Source organism: Limulus polyphemus, unplaced genomic scaffold (genome assembly GCF_000517525.1).
Source record: "Limulus polyphemus unplaced genomic scaffold, Limulus_polyphemus-2.1.2 Scaffold2180, whole genome shotgun sequence".
NCBI lineage: Eukaryota > Metazoa > Arthropoda > Merostomata > Xiphosura > Limulidae > Limulus > Limulus polyphemus.
In genome coordinates, this window is record NW_013667790.1 from 151,027 (window position 1) to 175,684 (window position 24,658).

At 33.3% G+C, this 24,658-nt stretch overlaps 1 protein-coding gene across 3 annotated transcripts in view; it reads right to left on the reverse strand.

Annotated features, from left to right (window-relative positions):
• Positions 1 to 24,658, reverse strand: part of LOC106466181 (adenomatous polyposis coli protein-like) — a 95,095-nt gene that overhangs the window by 51,642 nt on the left and 18,795 nt on the right. For 2 of the 3 annotated variants that reach the window (XM_022394144.1, XM_022394143.1), the window contains exons 3-4: positions 8,346 to 8,532; positions 2,518 to 2,638 (exon numbers count right to left, since the gene is read on the reverse strand). In XM_022394144.1, coding sequence (XP_022249852.1) covers positions 2,518 to 2,638; positions 8,346 to 8,532 — 308 coding nt within the window. Of the gene's footprint in view, positions 1 to 2,517; positions 2,639 to 8,345; positions 8,533 to 10,025; positions 10,060 to 24,658 lie in introns of those variants that run through there. The other variant, XM_022394145.1, reaches the window with a different exon arrangement.

The following is a 24,658-nucleotide window of genomic DNA, read 5'->3' on the forward strand; positions in this document are numbered from 1 at the left end:
CATGTAATGCTGCTTGAATGCAAGAAGGAAAACAATGCCTCTGTAGCCACAAAGAATATCAAAGAAGTTTATGAAATGTTTTGAACGTTCGTAAGTGTCAATGATGGTTTAGCAAATTTCATTCAGGTGATTTTAGCCTTAAAAACTGTGATGGCAGGGGCCGACATAATGGAATTGATATTGATTCTCTGAAGATGCTTGTTGAGTCTAACTTAAGGCAACACACTCATGAAATGGCCCTGAAATTGCATGTCTCTAATGAAACAATACGTAAACATCTAAAGAATAAGTGTAAACTCCATAAAGAAGGTGTTTGGGTGCCTCACAAACTCTCCACTGATCATCTTTCCAACGTTGGAGCATTGCTTCGTCTCTTCTGGTGTGCAATGTGCATGAACCATTTGTAGACAGAATTGTCTTAAGTGATGAAAAATGGATTCTCTATGTGAATATTCAATGCCAAAAACAATGGCTCAGTCCTAGACAAAAACCACTTCCAACCCCAAAACCTGGACTCCATCCACATTTGGTGGGACATCAAAGGAATAATTCATTTCAAACTCCTCAATCCATAGCGAACAGTTCGCAACTGGTGTGTTTAAATCAAGCCATTAGTCAGAAACACCCTTCACTTGTCAATGGGAAAGGTTTTCTTCTCCTCCGCGACAATGCACGACCACATGTGGCACGTTTGATGCAACACAAGATTATGGAGTTGGGTTGGGAAGTTCTCCCCCACCCACCATATTTTTCAGATGTGGCACCATCAGCTTACCATCTTTTTCGTTCGCTGCAACACCATCTTAATGGGAAAACATACGCAAATGTTGAAGGTGTTAAAGAGGACATTGACATGTTTTTTGCATCAAAGCCAAGTGATTTCTTTGTTCAGGGCATTAAATGTTTTGTTTTGATATAAAAGTTATTCGTTTTTTTTTCATCTAAAAAAGTGACATTAATTTCTTGACGACCTAATATTATGTAATCAGAAATTCTTTGTATCTTGATCTACTTTTTATTTTACAAGTGACCAAATATTAGAGCTGTGCAACTTAATTAATTACCTATGAGCAGTTATTACATCAATTAGTGCAATGTAAACTAGTCATTTAATCAAAATTATGATTAAATTGACTGTGATAAAAATGATCAACAAACTGAAATTAGTGTTTCCAACTATTAGAACAATCAATTTATCGAAATTAAGATATACAGTGTCTCAAAAATATTTAACTATTCAAAATTAGTGTTTTGAATTATTACTGTTTTTGATCATTCAAACAACTGATCAACTCAAATTATGGTTTCTGATTATTACTTTTTTTATTATTCCAATTATCCAGGTGATTAGGATATTACTATTATATATGTGCACTGATAATCACAAAGCCACAAAATGGGTTATGTGTACTCTGCCCTATTTAATCCTTATAAGTTGTTTTTTTTTACTTCATGTTTGTTCAGCTGTGGTAAATTAGGAAGGGACAAAGCTTCTAAGGATATCTGCCACTGTCACTAATTTTGAACTGGGACTAGAGGGAAGGCAAATGACTGACAGCACCTGCTACCAACTTTTCTTTTTTTTCTTCCCTTCTTGAACTGCGGAATAGAGAGACGGCAACTGTCTGGTAGCACCTGCCACAAAATTTTTTTTTTCCAATCTTCTCATCTCCAGTCCATTTTCTAATGAAATTGAACCAAGTGAGCCTTTCCCTGCTTCTCACTCTTCTTCCTTGAACTTTACCTATCAGAATATCTAATATCTTTCAACACTTCCTTGTTAATTTTCCTTTCTATGTTGCCAATCTTCATCGTTCATTTGTAACACTACATTTTAAATGCTTCCAACAGTCATTTTGTTTCAGAAGATAGGGTCCATGTTTTCACCCTACAGAGTAGGACTGACCATATGTAACATTTTAACAGTCATTTCTTTAAATGTAGTTTAAAATCTATCCTAAGCAATTCTTTCAAATCGAAGAAAGCTGTTTTTACTATTTTCACCTTTTGTTTTATCTTTTTCACCATTGTTATTTATCACTAAATAAGTAAACTCTTCTACTTGTCCCAACTCTTTACCCTCTACTTTGATCCATATTTTGGAAGTTTCCTTGGATCATGAGATTACCATTTTTCTTTTTCTTTTTTTGTAAACAGTATTCTAAATATTTTGACTGGAAAAAAATCCATATAAAATAGTAACACACATACTACTCATATTTCATTAAAAAAATAACTGTTTAAACATAGACAAAGTAATGGTTAGTATGGAAACCAGTACAACACCCAAACATATGCAACCATGAACAGCAACAGTAGACTACTTACAAAAGGCAATCTTTAGTTTCAGTTTATGAATGTGTCATCTAACACATATCTAATAAAAATAAATTACTGGAAGAGATTAAACGACAGCCTAGGCCTAGTCTGAACCAAATTTCAGAGTGATCTAGAAATGAAGTATGGAAATTAATTCTTTATTTTATTATGCATATAAATACAAATTTTAAAGTTTACATTTTCTGCTAATCCTGATGTAGATGATATTTCTTGGAAGTGAGTAGTGGTGTTCTTTTTCTGAGCAAGCAAAGCCTGATCTTCAAACCTTTCCTGCTGTAGCTCATTTAGAAGGCAAGACCTGGAATGCATAAAATATTTCAACAAGAAAGTTTGATTCTGTTAGAATGATGATTATAATAAAAATTCAAATTCCTACTCCACATATTAAAATATTTATTTTTTATTCAAGCACATTAAGTTAAAAAAAGTATTGATTTCAGTGTTTATTCAAAAGGTAAGTTGAAAATAAAATACATATATATAGCAATAAATCAAGTCCAAAAAACAAGAATAGGTTAATGGGACTTTAACCAGTAAAGCTGTCTGATGCAGAAACTCAAAAGGAAAGGGTAGAGGAAAAGCAAGTTAAGAAGGTGAGTAAGCAAAAGATGAAGATAAGCAGACTGAGGATCAAAGAGAGTCAAAATAGGAGAAACAAAATATCCCCTTGCTGGGGGAAAAAAAAAAAAGAGATTCAATGGATAAGAGCACTAGAAAAGAGGAACAGTTGTTACATCAACAGGACAAAGAGAAGTAGTCTTAAGTTTACGGAGGACATGCAACCAAGAGTTAACAGCAAAAACAGACAAAAAGAATATGTAATAATGCAACTATCAGGTGAGAGAGGAAGATATGAATGGTTTTGTGACGTCTTTTACTCATACAATAATCCCATAGTTATATAGAATTTTTGAAAATATGCAGCATTGATGCTACTAACTTATTCTTGAGAATTATTAAAATTGTTTAAAATAATATAAATTATATGTCCAATCTACCATGTGATTTACCTACCACTTGTCACTGATAAGGAGGAATTCCACTCCTTATCAGCAACACTTTACAAGGGTAAATTGAATAATAGATTGGGCTTTACATTTCTATAATACAAAATTTCCATATTCCCAAATTCTGAGGGAATTTACATTTCTGCGAAAAAACATGCAAGTCAAGTTTTCTGAAACCAGTAGAAATCTTGGTTCCCAATCTTGAAGAGCTGCTTGCAGTGTAGTATAAAATCATTTGTCAATACTTAACATATATATTTCTTAAACTAATTTTTTAACATTAAATAATTAATTTACTTTGAAAATGAAATCTGTATTCATTTAATTATCTTACAATAATATAAATTATATAAATATTACTACCATCTTAGTATTTCATAGCTAGGTTCCTAGATCAAACGATATTACATATCTCAAATAGTGCCAATTTTTACTCATTTTTATACCTTTTTCTATGGATAATTTTCATGTACATATTTCATATGATTCACGATCATGGCCACAGAGTTTTCTTGGGTCTAAGTGCTGGTTTAAGTTCATTAGCATGCTTTTACATGACATGTTTCTTAAAGTAATGTAAAGCATATAATAAATTATAATAAAGAATACAAATTTTCAATAATTCATTATTTTGATAATTTAAGTTAATAAGCAAGTTTCGTTTGACTTGATTAATTAAATTTAACCAGGATTCCATAAACCTTCCAAACAATTTTTTAAACATAACTAGAAACAATATTTATTGTATTTTAACTCTGAATTTTATATTTCAACAAGTGCACTTCACATCAATCAAAGAGTTTTTCAACTATTTTGAAAGTAAAATATGATGCTATAAAAAAAAACCTTTTCAAGTAGGTAATCATTTTGAACAAGCCCATACATTCTATGTGGCTTATGAATAATAATAATTTCAGGATTTTAGAATGGATATATTGGATTCAGAACAAATACCGTCAAAAATGAAAACACAGAAATAAGCATTTGAACCAGAGAACTTTAGAAAATCTTAGTAACCTAACCAAGATTAACTACAAATAACATAACAAAAATGTGCATTTTAATATTACTTATACTTTGTACAAGTAAAAGTGTTTATGCACTTTTACACTGAACTACTCTATGCATCAATTTTGGAGAAAATTTGTTAAATATGCATAACTGAGAGTAACATGCATAATGATTACAATTTATAGCATTTGACTATATCTAAAAAAAGGTGTTTCTAGAAATAAAAATAATTCTAGTGTATAAGATAATATATCAAAAACTCATGCTGTCTACAATATGACTATCCAAAACTAAATCTAAACTTTTATTGAATGCTTATCTAGCACATACTTCAACAATATGATTTGAGATTCTAGAAGCATATACACATTTTTTTCAAATGTTGGAAGAAGGTATTTTTAATTTTTTTCTTTAGCAGTGAAAAATATTCTTAAATGATGTACAAAGTTTAAATACCAGATATTACAGATTTTTAAGAGGTATTTTTGTTACCCTAGCACATGAGCTAAAACTGTCACATTTATGCCTTTAATTGGGACAAAGAGCTTTCATCATTCAGTTTATCCTCCTTAAAGTATTGTCCATCATCACTACCTCAACAAATGAGCACAACCCAACAACACCAGTTGTCACACAAGCACAAGTTCAGACACAGTAATCATATCTTCAGTATTACATCTCCTACTCTACTATGACTCATACTTTCCTTCCTACATGTACACCCCCCTCCTCCTCCTACAAATGACCCACATACTTGTTCAATGTGGCTTTTCAAAAGTAATCTCCCTTTCACTGTAACTGTGTAGGTGTACACAAGAAAGCAAAAAGAAGTAAATATCTTACAGAAAAAAAAAACTTTAAAAGAGTGAAATCTGGCTGTTAGCTATTTTACATAAACATTAGAATTAACATATTTTAGAAACAGTTGATCAGTAGTGATTCCCTAAATGTAAAATATAAAAAGTTACATAAAACAGATGTTGCCCTCATACTCCAGTTTTAAGTATAAAGTTGAAAAGAAATAACACAAGCCATTATGAATATACTAAAAATAATTCCATTCATACCAACACTTTTACAATGTTTTAGGTCCCAAGTTCTAATTAATAGATGGTAAAATTAACAAAAAGAAACAAATCAGTGAAAACAATTTAAAGATCAGTTTCTACAGTGTTTAAAAAGTATAATTCATATACTAAATCTCCAATACCTTGCAAATTGAAAATAAATAAAACTAAACTTTAACTCTATGTGCATGGATAGGGGATTAAAGTGTGCATGCCAGAACAAATTACAGAGTGTCATTCAACATGGTATCATGTATTCGATGTTAGAATTATCAACTATTAAATTTTACCCTGCACTGCTGATGTAAATGCAGCTCATGATAGGGGAAAGTATATATCACATACAGTATACATGGATACTGAAAAAATTATAGATATGCATACTGTACAATAAACAAAAGTATTCTTCACATGAATAACATCTAGCACTCTGAGTTGTCAAAGTCCAAGTCAAACAATTCACAAACATACCTTGAGTACAAATACTTTTGTAACACATCTTATATTCCATGTACAGCAGAGTTGTATATTCTAGTAAAAGCTTACTATATTTTATGTATATATATATATATATACACATAGCAAATTCAGTATTATAGTCAACATTCGTTCTCCAATATTGGGTTGGTCCATTGGGCCCACCCCATACATATTCAGTTAAACAAAATTATTCTCTCTCTTTTAGTCAACAGTTTTTACATCTGTACTATATCCAATTGTAAAATTTCCAAATTAAATATCATTGAAAAAACTTTTTAATTGCATTTTTGATTAAATAAGTATATCCTAGTTATAAAATTACATTTAAAAAAATCCAGTGCTCAAACATAATTATGTAGTAATTTCTGTTAGAAAAGATGCTGAAATTCTACAATAACATAGTCTTGTTTACAGGTGACATACAAACTACAAAAAGTTTCTGTGACAACTCAGACTTAGGTCATCAGTTGGGTACCTTGCTTTTAGCAATTTTTATGGCCCTTAACAAATGTGATTAGTCAAATATACTCTTCAGACCCATAAATATACCATAACATTGTCTTACACCATTTGCTAATATCGTGTTTACACTCTTTCGTCTTTTATTTTCATACAAATTCATAAACTTTTAAAAATAAATAGAACAATTTTATTTCAACATTGTTTTTTGCAATTCCTACTACTCTCCTCACATTATTAGTTCAATGTTGAAAATATATTTTGATTCTTTGACATGTCATTTTCTTTTTAAATTTCACTAAATTACAATGGTCAAGTTCTTGTTTCTTAACCTGAAATTACAAATTTGTTTTTATACTTTTTACTACAGGTGAGGTCTACATATTCCATCATATTGATTAATTTTTTTAACACTGACACCAAAATTGGTGAATTAAGTAATTTTTTATGTAAAATACATAGCGGACCACAACAGTAATTAGCAGAATTGCAATATTGATAATATTGTTTCAATTTTTTGTGACTCAAGTTATTAGGAACCCTGTAATCAACAAATTCATAGACCCACATACAATTTGGTGTACAAATTGTTTAGAAAAATGTATCTTTATTATTTTATAACTGTCTATACAAAATAATATAATACCATCTTTTAGTAATGTGTATAATATTTCTTCCCCTCCATAAAAAAAGGGTGGTATCTGACATAATACTGAGACTCTAAATTCTATCAAAAATCAACATTCCCTCAGATATTTTTATAATGAAGACTGTCAGGTGGAAATCAGAGTATTATTTTCACTAAAAACTATTACTCTATGAAGCATGAGATTTCACATTAACATCTTTTCAGACTTATAATTCAATGTTACACTAGGCAAGGATCACCATATGGAAGCATTGCAATCTTTCTACTGCTGAAAACTAAGTAAGGTACCTTCTGTATGTGGTTTCTAAGTGATTTTCTAGATAATTTCTAATTTCAATATTACTTTTACATTTATACTAGGAGAATACATTGGATAGAATAAAAAGTGTGATGGTTATGGCCATACTTTTAATTCCTCATCAGTGAAATAATATTGTGAAAGACTAATACTGGATGAATATTATAAAATACAAGACACCTGCCTATAACCAATTTCATAATTAATTTATAATCAACCTGTATTCCTCATTTGCAACAAATTTATACTTCTCATTCTAATACATTTAACATTTTAAAAAAAAGAAGCTCAATAAGACCCCTACTGTCATCAAACTGACATACTGCATGAAAGATTTAACACTTATTTTATACAAAATTATATTTATGTAAAAGCACTGATAGCAATCATTTGATATAAAGGGAAACCCTACACTCCTTTTCATTAAAAGTTAAAGTATCAATTATAGATTATATCTTGCGGTTTGGAAACTCTTAAGCTCATATTAGGTAACAAACTATAAACTACAATCAATTGAGAGCCACTGGAAGAGTATAAAGGTGAAATCTAAAAACTATTCACAGTTGTTTATTAAGAGCTGGCTTATTTTTACTGAAACCATTACATTTCTTAGATTCACAAGAGCTTGATGAGGATCCCTAAAGCTACCTTATGAGCACAACTAATTTTAAACAATAAATTATTCTGTATAAACAAAGAATGAGTAATATTCTTTTCCTTACAAAGTAAGCTATCAAACACCTGTCACCAAAGTCTATTTCATGAAAAAAAAAAGCATATTAAATGTTTTGCATACTGTATATATATATATATATATATATAAAATTACTATACAGAAAATAGCACAAGTAACTCATTTCACGAACTCTCAAATTATGAAATAAACATTTAAAACTCTGTAAAGAGAATAAAAAGCAAATATTCTTATGATAATGCACAAACATGCAGTATTATAACAATAAGCCTGATTATGCATCATACATTTTCAAAAGGTAAATGTTATGAAACTTAAAGATTGTAACAGCAATTCTCACCTTTTTTGTTCTAGCTGATAGAGAAGAAAAATCAAATGAGACTGGTCCTCGCTAATAGTGTGCCCACCAGATGGTACTGGTGGTGTAGAGCACCGAGCCACCAAAGAGAAAGATGAATTAAGAATACACTGTTCTGCTTCAGCAGTAGCAGCACAGCATTCACGGCCAGTTTCTACATCTAAGTGGTCTGGAACAGTTCAAAGATGCCTTTTTACATGAGATCTTTCTCTGTATTTATAATAGTTTCAAGTCATATATAATAACTCTCTCTCTTTCAATTCATATACATACAGGTTTATTTTGAAGCTTCGCAACTGAATTATAAAAGAAGTTAAAAGTAATAATAGCTAAAATACATATAATATTTTACATAAAATATATTTACCAATACAATAACACTAAAAGAAAAACTTTTTTATACCTAAAAAGAGCAATGTTTTCTTTAAGTATTTAGTTATATTATTATTATTTTTTATTGAAAAGAGTTTGAAGAATACATATTAAGAGAAATAGAGGTAACACATTGTAACCTTATCTACAAACACTATGACACTGATACATGTCTGTAAACTCTTAATAACTGAAGACTACAAGTTTAATAATGAATTCTTTAAAAATATATATGCATTCCCTTTTTCAATGTCTTAAGAATTAGAGCACAATAGTATTAATATGATCAATGTTATAGAAATTTATGAAATGAAATGATTTGTAAAATATAAATTGGGCTTTTATCCACTAAAAGGACTTATATTTCTAAAACAGTGAATTAAACTTTTGCACTTAAGTACAAAAGATTTTTTCACTTGCTTCAAATATTTATATATACTTATTAAAAACTCCCAATAGATTGTATTCTTCAGAGCAGTTGCATCTGTATTATTCCAGAAATGTGAAATATTGAGACAAATCAATTTTAAACATTTCAATAAAAACTTTCCCAACAGATTCTTGAATGCAATATTTTGTAATCTGCTCAGGGAATAGAGTTGGATTACAGCTTATTCAGCTGTTATTTTCAATGAGTACAAACATATGAAAACTTGTGCTACGTTCTCAAATTACAAGGTATGGTTCATTAGTTCAAGTTAGGTTAGTAAAACACCAAAAATTATGTAAGTTTATCATTTTATTTTCACAGATTTGACAATAAGACAAGTTTATACAGTAATGCATACTCAGATGGGATGACTCAATGATGAACTTAGTATATATGACAAGAAGGTTTCAGCCTGTGAACCTTTGACCAATTCTATTTTTCTCAAAATTAAACACCCTAGCTTACCATGTGCAGAAAATATAATAAAAAAATACTGAATTCTTCCAATTCCAAAATAATGGCGTTTTTTACAAGCTTAGTGAGTATTGTCATAATTTAAAATTAATGTGCAGAAAATATATTTTATTATTTGGAAACATAATATGAATTATTTTTTGTGACTGTTTAATAATGACTAATGTACTAAGAGCTCTCTTCGTCTTTACATATGATAAAGTTGCAACTTAAGAGCTAGGTTCTGTAAGCAAGAGTGTTTATCTTAGTTAGCTAAGTGATTTCAAACATGTCTTTTCATAAGCTGATTTACAAATTCTGAAAATCAGTACTCACAAAATTATATTTTTCTACTTAAAACAATTTCACACACTGAACCACAATAACAGGTGAAAACGTTTACAGACCCTTGGTGGCGGCCAACCCAGTGTCTTTCTTCAACAAAATGCTGTACGTTATCACGTGATTGTATCGATCTCAAACATTACCACCGTTAATGCAGCATTTGCTCCCAACTCGACGAGTGCGATATCCAAACGGTGGAAAACTGTGCGTCATTGGTATTTCTAAGTTCTGTTATATAGTGACCAATTGAAGCCGTGCAACACGTTACAGTCAGTCAGTATATATATATTGATAAACGGATGAAGCAAAAATCAATAAAATGATACAGGAATATAAATATGGCCAACTGTTCAAACGAGTGTGTTTGACAATCTGTACAAAAATAAAAAAATACTAGACGCTTGGGTAGCAGATCAATAATTGGGTGGGTTTATAACGTACTGGAGCCATGTTGTACAACGGTAAACCTAAGTTTCGAATCAAAGAGAGGACAGTAAACAAGCTGTTGAAGAAAATCAATACACGAAACATGTTACTGTGTTTCCAAGTGCAAATAATGTACATTTCCTCAAATTTACGTTATAAGAATAATTTCAAAAAGCAAACGGATGTTATGCCGACCCATAATGCTAAAGACGTATATTTGACAAAAATAGTTTGATATTCACGTCTGCATAAACACAAAATCTACAGAATATATATGATAACCTACGCGCTCGAACGCGACAGAAACACTCTGGGACATTCATCTGAAATGACATAAAAAATCACTTAACTAAACCAGAAAAATGCCCCCCAAAATAATTCATACACTGAACAGTTTGTTGAAGTAAAAAAAAAAAGTCATTACATTACTTTACGTCTTATTATAAAAGCTTCATCCCTATACATTGTATTGTGATGAAACTTACCAATATCACAAAACTATCTAATAACTACACAACTGTTCGTAGGAATATACAGTCTTCCCGTTAAAAAGGTGCCGCTCACACATTCAAAGACTGGTTTTAAAAACACCTTTTAGATATTTTAAGTATAAAAAACACAAAAATATTATAACACTGTGGTAGCGATATAAAATATTATTTTAAGAATTATGCATTTTAATTTTGAGTAAACGACAGAAAGCAAGTTTAAATATCACGAAATCGTAAGGCCCATGTCTACTACTACCAAATCGCTGCTTACTTTAACTAGATGGATTAGTTAATGCCAATCCATGATCACGACTGGACAACAAAAAGGAGCAAAAATTATCAGCCGACACTTAATATTGGGTAATGTAATGGGTGAATACAGTTCGTCTCTGACTGCCCGAGGGGCAACCCCCTTGAACACCTCTCATGGACATACAAAGCATCATTCTCACCGGTTCAAAAATATTATACAGTGTATGTAACGGATCACCCTACCCAAATTAAAGACGCACGCACCGCGTTTGGATTTAGTTCAATTTTGCCATATCCTCTGTGTCATATTCATTATACCTAATACAAAATGTTACGGAATTTTGGAATAGAAAGTATACATATATATTTTTCATTTTCATTAGATTATACAGATAAGCAAATACGTAGCCCTTAGATTATAATCATACAATGATGGTATACATGAAAGGCTTTAGTCAGGGGTAAACATTCTTCTAAAAATCTTCCCGTACCCTCAATCAAGGCTATTAAATTTCTTCCCTAACTTTTCACGGTACCATAGTGGCCATGGCTTTAGCGACATGACCCAATAGTCATTTATAGTTTTTTTTTTCTATTTTTCTTTTCTTCGCGCACCATAGTGGCATGGCTTTAGCGACATGACCCAATAGTCATTTATAGTTTTTTTTTTTTTCGATTTTTGTTTTCTTCGCGATTTTGGTCGTTTTTTTCTGTTTTTCATGAAATCATTCACATACCTTCTGGAAGAATATTTACCCTTGGCTTAAGTGTGTCTCTAAAATGCCATGCAAATGTGGTATTTTCAGGTACAGCAGAGTTCCTGACAAGTATCAGATAGGCAAGTTCACAAATAACAGCAGTGTTCTGTAATCAATAACTTGACTGAGTTCCTTTAAGTGTAAAATAACCAATCTGGACAAATGTGATTAAACAAAACAAAATCTTAGTTATAACAAATAAATGGAAAACACAGTGTACTACCTATGCAGGTGAAAGGACAGTCCATTCTACTAGGCTATGTTAGCTCCACAGCTTTCTCTCACTCAAGGTTAATCTCAATAGAACTAAAAAACGTTGTTCTCAAAAGAACTCTTCATTTGACAATTTCTTAGTATAAACTGGCTAATGAAAATGCACTTGAATTCAACACATAAACTCAATTTTTTGGGGCAATCAACACTGTGACCTTAGTTCCTTACAGCATTGGTCAGCAGTAACATTACATTTAGTCAATTTCATACCAGCAAAGAATATTAGCACCAATTATTTTAACCCTGATGCTATATATTGCTGCAATACCCTCTTCAGTGGAAGAGACATCACCTACTATAGAGAACAAAGAAACTAGAACAAGGTAATTCTAATGACCTTCTAGATCACTCACCGAAACTAAACAACCAAAAAATACTTAATTTCCTAAATCACTAGAGTAAGTTGAAAACACGATATTCCCCTTCTTTCTTTCAGGCTTGTCTCAAGCCAAGAATTAAATTTAACTTTAAAACCAATCTTTAAAATAGTGACATGGTCAAAAAAGCACATCAAACCTTATTCATAAAAAAATAAGTCACATGAAAGACACAAACCCTTTAAGAAAGAACTGTCCTAAACATAAGATCTTTTAACATGGATTTATAATTCACAAATGTTACCAAAACTTTATTTCAAAGTAGAAAAAATAAGTAAAGTTAAAATACAATGTTCCAGCTATACATAATTTCAAACTACAATTTAAAGAAGCTCTTTAACCAAGATCTGTAAGCAAACTCAAGAAACATAACAGTCAAAAGCCAACTTTCAAAAGTAAATTCTTTACTTTTAAGTATTAAATAAACAAATATAGTATAGATAAAAATCGAAAGTCAACTTCAAAAGTAAATTCTTTACTGTTAAATATTAAATGAAAAATACAGTATAATTCAGAATAAACTTGTACTTCACAAAAAAAATTTAACTTTAAGTTTCAATACAAAATAACATTACACAACATAAAATATCCTTTAACAAAGAAAAAAGCAATGTAAAGGTATACAGATTCACCCAATCTAAATCTAAAATAAAATAAAAAGAAATACACAAAATGCAAAGATACAATGTACACTTTAAGAGCAGTCAGACCAACACAAGAACATTAATCACAAAACTAAAATAAAACAAAAGGAAATCAGAATACAAAGAAAAACTTTTTGACAAAGAATATATTATTTAAATATTCACATCAATAGTGATTAAAGTTGATACTGTGCTGCTCTCTTACATGGCAAACAAAGATAAATACAATATATTGCAAAATCAAATCTATTACAAATCAAAAAATCTATTATACACCAAAAATTCAAACATACTATGAAAAACAAAACAAAAAAACACTCCAATTAAACCCACAATACATAAAATGAAAAGAAATAAGCTTTAAATTCCTGCTCTATCTCTCACACATTTGCACATGTAAAAGCGAAGGTTTCATCATTATATTTTATAAAAATTAAATAAATATATCCACTTACAAATCCCCCCCCCCCCAAATAAAACACAAATCATTGGGCACCTGGTTTCCACATGCATTTATGAGTTCAGAATGCTTAGGGCAGTCTAAGTTAACAAAATCCAACATAAAATACAAAACCTACAATATGAATTATAGTAAATTAAATATACAAAACAAACACTCATCTTAGGAAGTGTTTGAGGCTTCACTCCACTCTCCTTATTCCATTAGTGGAGTTTTAAGTGTCATAGCTATCGCACAATTGTCATTCATGGATTCTTTGAGGTCTGCTCAGGAACTCACCAGGTTCTGCTATCCCAGAGATGCAAGACCTCCTCCTCCAATTTATGTGGAAGAGTGACCCTTCACCTCAACCAATCTTTTTTCCACTTGGAAAGGGCCCAGGACTTCCATTCAGCTGCCATCTCTTGGCAGTGGTGCCTGAGCACTGGAATCTGTTCTAAGATGGAGTGGTTTGTAATTACCTTATGTGGTTTAGTGGGAGTTCTATGGTTAACTCCTTCTGCATTATCTTGTGATTTCTTCAATGGTGGTGCCTTGGAGACTATAGTGGTGTATGCCCTTTAAAATCTACTGGCAGGTCTAGCTCTTGAGGTCAAAGACCTCTCACTAATGGCAGGAACTGCTGGAAAAACTGTCTGGCTCACCTGCTCCACTGTCACTCTGGTCTCTGTTGATAAATTTCACATCTTACTGGAGCTCACCACACTTTTAACTTCCTGAAAATTGGTATTCAACAAAGTACACCTAGTGACAGAAAGTTTTTATGGTAGCTTAGGGATGTAGTGGACACATGTTTTTCCTCCTTGTGGACTTACTGCATCTATGATAGGAGAAATTATGACGTTCCTTTTTTCTTTAATCTTCACCTCTGTGGATGGCATCAACAGTGGCACTGACTCCTGCTGCTGGGTCAGTTAGTTGCTTGACTCCTTCTGAGGTGTTGACTCAGATGATATGGTGCTGGGGACTTCTCTGGATTTCCCAGTGGCATCAGGAAATTCTTTAGCCATCACAGATAGTTCTTCCCTTAAGAGATATCAGTGCCAATTCATTTACAGACTTGGTGAGCTTTCTTAAGTCAGACATGCTGGCAAGCAATGTGCCTTCATCCATCAGCTCAGTAGTGGTAAATATTATTATTTATTATCCTTCTCTGTGTGTGGTTGCTTCATTTGCTTTAACAGACCTTTCCATATCATATGATTTACTGGAAGTGAAACATTTAGATCTACAATTTTGGATATCAAGCTGTTTACTGTTTTGTGATTATGGTAGTGAAAAAAGGTGACAGAATACACTCTTAAGTCCTCAAAACTATGTCAAAATGGTTTATAAAATATGTTGAGATAACTTTATATGGATAATAGTGTTGTTTTTGATCCATAGATTATTCCTCAGGTGGCATGGATGACTATTCAAACTAAAAACCTGTTTGATCATGGTGTAAAGTCAAAACAGGTTCAATTCCCACGTTTTGTGATATTGATGAGTATCTTGTTGATTTCACCAGTAGTTTAACTTATAAAAGTATGAAATGTTATCAAAACTTGGATACTTATAAATTCTTCTTAACAGGATGGGCGTCAGACATGAAAGTAAAAGATATTTCTCTTGTAACTTTTAACTGTGAAGGCGATTTTTGTTTTCTGTAGCTTCTACTTTTTCTTTATCTCCCATAGTCACTATTATGAGCATTAAGCTTGTTATCACCAGTATTGAGTATCAATAGTATTATTCATTGTGATGTTACTTGTATGCCTTTCAGTCTATGATACAGTGGTGCCTAACTGACCCTGGCTTAATCTAATGACTGTATCTATATCACTGTGATTTCATACATTACTTGTTATTATTGCCCATAGAAATGATATGGAGCCCTTATCAAATATAAAAAATGTCAATAAGTAGTAAATAGTATGATACTTATACAATATTTTAATGACAAAGAGTAAACTTATACAAATAGTACTTCACAGATTTATTCTGATACCTTTCATAAAATATGCATTGCAGATATGGGAATACTGTGATAGTTGCTAATTTTGTCTCATAACTGCAGAAAACCACACTGATTTACTTTTGGCATCAGCTGGTAATATGTAAAAAATTATACCCAGTTCCGAATCACGTCTATTGGTGCAGCCAAAAGCATAATAGTTAAAAGGAATTTAAGTTTTCTTCACTGCCTTAGTTATACACACACTGTTGTTCAATATTACATACACTAGGAGAAAACAACAACATCACCTATGTGAAGGTGTCATTCTGGACAGGTACATTTATTTAAAACATTCATAAAGGACTCCATGTAAAGTTTTCAATGGGCATTTGTTACCAAATTTGCTTACATATGTATATGCCATGTACATATGATACTATTATGTCTCATCAAGTACTTCAGTAGTTGACACAACTTTCCTCCAGCTACTGCATGAACAACTTTGGTAATGTCTGAGTCACCTGTCAAAGCTATACTTGATAGCAACAGTAGTATCACAAGGGACCATCAAACTCATCTCATTTCTATTTCAGGTTTCACAAAATAAATAATCACTGATAGAATTCAGACAGATGAAGACTAAAAGTCTATTTACATCGATTAAAATTTGTGCTGTTACTGCTCAACTTCAATACACACTCAGAGAAAGCCATACTCACTTTTAGATTGTATCTCATGCACACCTTCCATGAAGATTAATGAATAAACTAGCAAGCACTGGGCAATATGCACTGCAGAGTTCTCACTATTCAGCTACATTGTCAGAGTAATTTTCTCAAAACATCAGGCGATGTTTCACATTAAAAAATTATATTTATGCCAGAAAAAGCAGGGGGCGACAACATCCCAGCTAACAATAACCAAGTGGTACTTCAAACATGTAACATGTAAATCACATCTTTATACCACTCAACAGCATGGAAAGTAAAAACTGAAACTTCCTTTCAGCCCATAATTGTACAGGTCAGCAACCATTCTAATTCCAATAATCAAGTAACAATCATAAAATACAGTTCATACATTCTGCCAGGCCTTACTACTTGATAGCTTAGAAGTTAACATTTTCCAATACTGAAAATGTATTTTCAATAGATACTTACCTCTAGTACCATACTCACATAATAGCTTTCCTTGATTTGTGTTGCCCTTTATGTGTACAATTTTCGCTTGTCACTAGCCTTTATTCTCCCACTTAACATCACATGTTTATACGTGGTATAGCTGTGCTGTAGCATGCAAATGAGCATGCAAAAACCCCTACCAATAGGAGTGCAACACACCATCCCAGCACAGCTGACTCCCTCTATACTGTAGAGCAGTGTTTCTCAATGTGGGCCATGACATGTTTCTAAGGGGCCACACTAAATTCTGAGTGGGCCACCAAAACTTCACTGCCCAAATAAAATATTTTAACAGCCCAAGCTAGATTCAAATGTGACAAACATTATTTCTGGATAAGTAGTGAAATAGCTAATAAGTTTCCACAGCTTTGGGATTGTATTTTATCACTTTTCCCACATCTTATCTGGTTGAATCTGGTTTAATCAGGTGACTTATTTGCTATCAAAAATACATCACTGCTTTGATGTTGTGAAGAGAGGTAATCTTCGCTTATCACTGACCACACTGCAACCGGACATTCAAAAACTTTCAAGTGTTCATTAGGCCCAAGGAGTACACTGAATAAAATGTCAATGATTAACAATATTTTTTACTTGTATAAGTAAACAGTATGTTATAAACACAATATTTCAAAACAGTACAATACTGTAAAAATAATATTATAAATATATTGTAAATCAACAGTGTAGATATAAAGTAACTTTTTTCCCTAAGTAACAGCATCTACGAATGGTGGGGCTACAGAGATAAACCAAACTCAAAAGGGAGCCACAAGCAAAAAAAAAGGTTGAGAAACACTGCTGTAGAGCACAATCATCACTTCAAGATTAGACAAAAAAAAAAAAAAAGGTGCATTGGAAATTGGGAGGATGGGTGGGAAATATGAAAGGAGGTAAGTACCTATCAGAAACACATTTTCATTGTTGAAAAATGTTAACTTCCAATACGATACCTTAACTCTGCTCACTTAATAGGTAGAATACCACATTGAAATGGTGGAGGGACCTGTGCAAAATTTCCCTAGATAAGTACTCTTTGGAAGGCACCCAAAAATAACCCATGGAGTGTGATACCCTAGCCTACAGGGTTACACCCATGGGAGATCACACTCCATCTGAACCAGGTATACTCTTCACTTGTTGTAAAGATAATTGTGTCACTAATTTGAGCAGAAAAGACATCAGCAAATAAGTAATTGGATGCACCAGATGGCACAGAGTGGATAGGACACATTAAACCATATTTGTTGGGTCAACTCCAGTCCAAAACCAGGCAGTGTTGGGTATTTATATTTTGGTCCATGGCCGGAGGAGGGTTCCAACCATTTTCACCTCAAGACCAAGAAACAGAAGGGAAAAACAACTTCTGTTCTGACAACCCAGGCAGAGAACAATGCAGTGAGTAATTTGAAAGAACAGAACACCTTAAGACAGTGTAATGGGTGACCACAAAAACCTTATTTTGAAAAGCCAGCTAGTCACCAAAGGGATGAGCAGTGATCCCGACATTGTTTTACTCATGATATGGATGTTCATGAATCAGTATGGTCTGGAACAGACCTTATTTATGAAGAAATATACTGCAAGGAACCCTCTAGAGGTCTTGTGGAACAATATCCACTCAATGAGCATTATAGACCTGTAAAGGTCACATGCTGTGAATTTCAAATTAATTATACCTAGAAAAGCACCACTCTCCACAGAGTGTGATCCAGGGATGTAGAAAAGAGACCACTGTAACAGCAAGAGAAAAAATTGAGAACTTACCCATTCAGAGTCTATATGGGTATGGAGTATGACAACAGGTGGTACACAATATCTAGATGAGGAAGAGATGGCCAAATGGTGCAGATAATGCACAACAAACATGAGGTGTAGTCCACATGCCAGCCTGCATGATCTCCTCTAATGGATGACTGAACTGAGCAGCCAAGAAAGGGTGACATGATGGATCTGGTGAGAGGAAACTTGGAAGATGTAATGAGATTCCTCAATCAAAGATGCATAAGCCTGAGGAATGAGTTGACATACCCATACTGTAAGGGTTACAGGAGAGAGAGAGATAACAGGCAGAGGATGAGTTCTAGGGGATAAAAAGATGGGAATTGGAAGCACAAAAATGAGCCATTCAGGCAACATAACAATGTCGAGCTCGCACGGGACAAAGAAGATTATCTGGAAACAGGAGAGAAAGGATGGAAGAGAAAAAAATACGATGGAAGCAGGAAAAACAAAAAATATTGGATAATGCTGCCCTATAGCCTGCAATGGTAAAAATGGATAAACCATTGTCAAAGAGCCAAATAAAAAATAAGAAAGGTGGGGAACATTAGGTTGGGAAGGGGAGAAGTTGTGATACAAAGACCAGCACTGGAAAATGTGCCATTTACACTGATAAACAAGCAAAGAGAAAGAACGAACAGAAAAGAAAAGAAGGAAGGCTACCTGAGCAGACAGTCTGGAATGCCTCACAAGGACCCATATGTGAAGACAGTATGTGGATATGGCTGGATGACAGAGGGAGGAATTAGGTTGTTGGAGAAGAGGAAGCAGCATGGGAGGGGATGACTGAAGAAAGTTCAATAGTAGAAATCATGGTTGTGCTGACCAGAATGGATGGAGCAAGGAGAAGGACCTGACATGGAGTGGTTTGAATAGGAGAGAGAGAGAGAAGACTCGGGGAAAATGATGGACAGGAATGTAGACATAAAAATAAAGATTGGACCAATCCTGACTGAATGTATCCACAGCCAGAGCTTACAGATGCAGAACAGGAGACCAGAACAGAGGTTTCGTATTAAAATGGGTGGCAAAGGCATCCAAAAGGGGGTATCCACTTGGGAGCATAAATACTGGATCACCTGAGCAGCAAGAGACCACTCTGTCAATTGACTCTTGTTGGGGTGAGAGAGCTGATCCACAACAAGATTTAGAGCACCTGGTATGTGACAAGCAATAAACTGAACATGTTGAAATTGGGTCCAGAAAAAGAGATCCAGTATTCAAAAACAAATTGAACGAGACCAGGTGACCCCTTGACTGTTGATGTAAGAGACAAAGGTTGAATTGTCAAAATGGATCATGACAAGGTGCTCCTGTACCACAGGCAGGAAATGATCCAACACCCGACAAACAGCCAAGGAGACTCCAAAGTATTGATGTGTTATTTAAATTCAATCAGAGACCAATGCAGGGGTGAAGTGTCCCAGACTCTCAACTTTTTTTAAAGAGTCCCAGTGAGATTTTCAAGAGTCCCAGCATCGTAACCAACATAAAAAATTAGGAAATAATTATAAATTTCCCACATTTTCTTTATTACAGCAAATTGTAACAGAAAACCATAACTGTTTATCCTAAGTAGCTTTAAGCTTGTAACAATATACATCTATTTATACTTAAATTTTATTGTTTTATTGCCCTTTCAAACGTGTCTAACTATTATTCATGCCATATAAATTGTAAATCACAGTACAGAATTACATAATGCACAGACAACACACAAGCATACCTCACAAAAATTATTATTATTAATATTATTATTTATTTTACTTTAGCTAACCTAAAAAGTTTTCTATTTTTCCATTTTAGTTATTTCTATAATAATAAATATAGAATACACATGAAAAGCAAGAAATAAAGTACTTACCTGCGTCTTTTTTTTTCTTTCTCTCGACTGTTGATGAAACTTAACCCTACTTTTTATACTAATTGTACCACTGCATTAAATAATGCACCAAAGAACACAAAATAAGCACATGTGAAAAGGAAACAATGTTCCATAACTATCACAATTTTTCTGGCTTTCTAACTGTGTGACAAAAGCCATTAAAATTCAACTGAGCTCACTGATATGTCTCCTGTAAGAATAAAGCTTGAACTGGAAGGAAAATAGACAATTCTCTGTACAGACAACAACATAATATAATGCATCATTTGATAGATAAAACTTTGGCTTTCTATTCTATTGGTTATAAGTAATATAGTCTTAAATGTCAGAGAGAACTAATGGCAAATTCGGAAAGAGAGAGTGTGACAGACAGGTGTGGCAAGAGAGGTCTGATTTTCTATTTTATTACTCTGTAACTAAATAAGATTGAAGGTTATGTAAATTATGGTTTGCCTGAATGATGAAAACATTGTAATGACTAATTTACATTAAATTTCATATTTCTCAGAGGGGTAGTAAAAAAATTATAGAAGAGAGAAGACAGATAACAAATGTCACAGTTCTCTAATTAGAGGAGATTGAGAATTTTTTTACATATTTCCTTATAAAATTAAGAACTTAAAACTTAATACTAAACTTTGACTTATTATCTAAGTTCTTACACTGAGTTTATTCATGTACATTGATAATACAGTATTTTAATTAAATTTGTAATGTAACTCTCTGAAAGGTTGTGACATGTACACTTTGACCTACCCAAGGTGAAAATTATAATCATGTGATACTTTCACGTACCTTTAGTTTTGTGCAAAGGTCGTAACTAGAAGAGATAATTATTTGCTTTACTTCTTTATTTACTAATAATGGCTGGAGATGGCTTGAATGGGTATTGAAGAAAAACTTTAATATAAGTTTAACATAACAGCAAATGTAAAACGTTTCGACAAGGTTTTGTCCTGATGATGAATCTCATGCTCAGGGAGAGAAGGAGAAGTCCTGGTTATGGATACCAGGTGTTTCATATCCCTCAAAGACAGAGAAGGCTGGGCCCTGCTGAGTTTAAAAACTCCCAGATGAATAAGATACTGAGTGGGGATGCAATGTAACTTCTCCAGTTTGACAAGCCATCACAAACAAGCTGTTTCCTGAAGAAGAAGATGAGTGTGGTTTCAAAAGGCTTGTTGGGAAGGAGCCAGTTGTCCATGTAATGGTGAAACTGTAGTCATAGGTCATGAATATGATGGCCAAAGGCTCTGACTATGCAACAGAAGATGTATGGAGCCAATGTCACTCCAAATGGTACAGCACAGAATTGAAACACCTGATCCCCAAACAAACCAAAGGTAATGTCTGGATGCAGGACAAATCTAGCTATGAAAGCATGCATCTGAGACTTTGACCCTAGTCATCCAAAAATCTGGAGTGAATGACCATCTGAGGTTGAGAAAAGACTTCATGGTGAAACGAGGAAGGACAATGAAGTGGTTGAGGTTTGAGAGACTGATAACTGGATGTCAGTTGCCTGTTTTCTTGAGGACAACAAACAGACAGGAATAAAATCCCAGAGATGGGAAAGACACCTGCTTGATAGCATCCTTCTGCAAGAGATCGAAATCTGCCTCAGAAAGAGGCTAGCAAGAAAGTGGATCCCAAGGAGGAGGGACAGAAATGGGAACTGGAGAAAATGAAGGAGGAGTGGAAAAATGAAGAATCAGTCTATTTGCTAACTCTTGAAGCACCCAACAATCTGTGGCAAAAGGATGCCACAGATGAGCAAATATGGCCAACCCTGCCCCCAGAGATCCTAAACCCAAGAGGTGGTCCCTGACAATACTGACATCCAAAAAAGTTGACAATGGGAGATCGGACGAGAAAAAGCTGAAACATAAGATGAAAGAGGGAAAAGAGAGGAAGCTGGAGGTCAAGAAACAGGAATAGAAACATAAGAGGATTGGGAAAGATGAGAAACAAGAAAAAATAAAATAATGTTGGCATGCCACCTCCACGTGAGTCTCTAAATTATCAGGGACATCTCTGAAACTGACTGGCACAGAAAAGGAGCCAGGTAAAGGTCATACAAATAAGATGCAGGCAAACATACATGTGACAAAATGGCATCCCTGATAAGGAGATCCAACAACAAAGCAACCATGTATAGGGAGACAAAGCTGAAAAAGATGATTGCGTCGTCCTGGAGAAAACAAGGGAAGACATATCAGCTGTAAACCCTTCAGGGGAATGTTAATAACTTCAAAAAGAAGATGAACAGATGAGAGGTAATGTAGGAGAATCGTTAGGATAAGATGAAGATGAGAGAACAAATCTGGGGTAAAATGAAGGATAGCAGAATGATCAAAGCCCCATGCCTGAATAAGTGATTCCAGGTTCAGAGAATCAAAAAAAAAACTCAGACCTATGGTAAGACAAAGTATGCATGTCCACCAAACATGGGAGTTTAGGCACACTGGCACTAGTACACAGTTGGGTAAGGAGTTGTTCAGCAAGGACACTAATATCTGGGGAGGGGAAAAACCAAGTAATCAGACATCAGGACAGAATGAAAGAGGGAGGGGAAGAATCACATGAAGCAGGAGAAAAAAACAAAAGGTAACAAACCTGAGAGATCATGTCAAGAAAACCCAATGGAGATCCAGAAGATAAAACTGAAAAGGAGATGCAAAAGCAGAGAGGGAAAAGGTTGTCCAAGTCTTCATCATCAGGAACAGATTCCCCAGGAAATTGGAGATGCTACAGGATGCAAGTAAGACCCCAACTTCCAACATACCAAGGTTAAAACCTCCTTAGCTGTTAAGTCTGACAGGATCTGTTGTGGTAGAATGTATACCAGTAGTAGTAGTTGTATTAATCTGCATGTTCATAATGTGGAAAAGGAAAGACAAACTTTCCACACACCAAAAAAATGAGAACAAAGTTAACCCTTTCATTATGGGCTGCGTGGATTCCACCCACGAAAGTATCCATGAGAGTAATAATACTATGATTTTTAATAATGTATGCACATCTTTACACAATTATGCAGGTTATTAGTAAACATTACAAGGTTTTCGTACACAAAATTTCAGGTTTTTAAGTTAAGCATTAAGATTTTTAATTAAAGGTTTCCTCATAAACCTTTTTCTTTCAGAATGTTGACTATCCAACATGCAAAGCAAGTTTGATTTTAAGATTAAAAATACTTTAATGCATTAGAACATTTTCAAATTTCACATGCAAAATCTTTATAATCTCTAGATAATTATCAAATTTTTTGTAGAAAAAACTTTATATTTTATTTCTTATTTTCACTACTATATTTCTGTAGAGGCTGGTTCAATTTCAATAAAAGATTAGGAAAAAAATATATAAGTTATGCTTTTTTAGTTCTAGAATGACTACAAATTATAACACAAATTTTTAGTCTAAACAGCTTAAAACTCATAACATTATACATTTCTATATATTTATTATATTGACCTTCCAGCTGTGCCTGGCTAACAATACAGAAGTTACAATGATGCTCCGCACTTGTGTTACCGTATCCAGTAACATATAGCTGACCTTTTAGTCTTTTACAAAGTGATCTGTCTTGGCTGTGTTTTAGTGGACTAGTATTTTGTAAAATACAGTCACATTTCATTTTCAAAACATAGAATAGTAAATAACGAAGTAAAGCAAACAATTATCTCTTCGAGTTACAACCTTTGTACTCATTTGCCGCATGTCATAGGTTGCTAAGCTTTATGAAATTCCCCATGTGGAGAATGCAAGAAGAAAATTTTTTTTAGGTTTTATATATATATACATTTTAAATAACCAAAAAATCATAAATTATTTTATCCATACAATAGAATTCCACTATAATTTATCAAGCATAGTAACTAAGTTGTATTTGGGTCTAAAAAAATATAAAATTTCGAGTACAAAATTAGTACAATAACATGTCAAAATGGCTGAGAAAACCACTAGGGGGACATTCTGAGCTTTTGATTAATTATTCATCTCATATATAGAAGTAAGGGTATATAAGGGAAAGAGGTGAGTGGGGGGGGGGGCACTATTTGACTCAGTACAGGAGCGATATTTTAGTAAATAGAAAAAAGGTTCTTATTTTATATTCTAGCTTGTCAATAACAGAAGGTTTGAGTTCTTAATTCGTACAAAACTGTAGATTTTGTATTTTGACTTCACAAACATCTAATTTGAACCAGTGCTGCATTCAACATACCA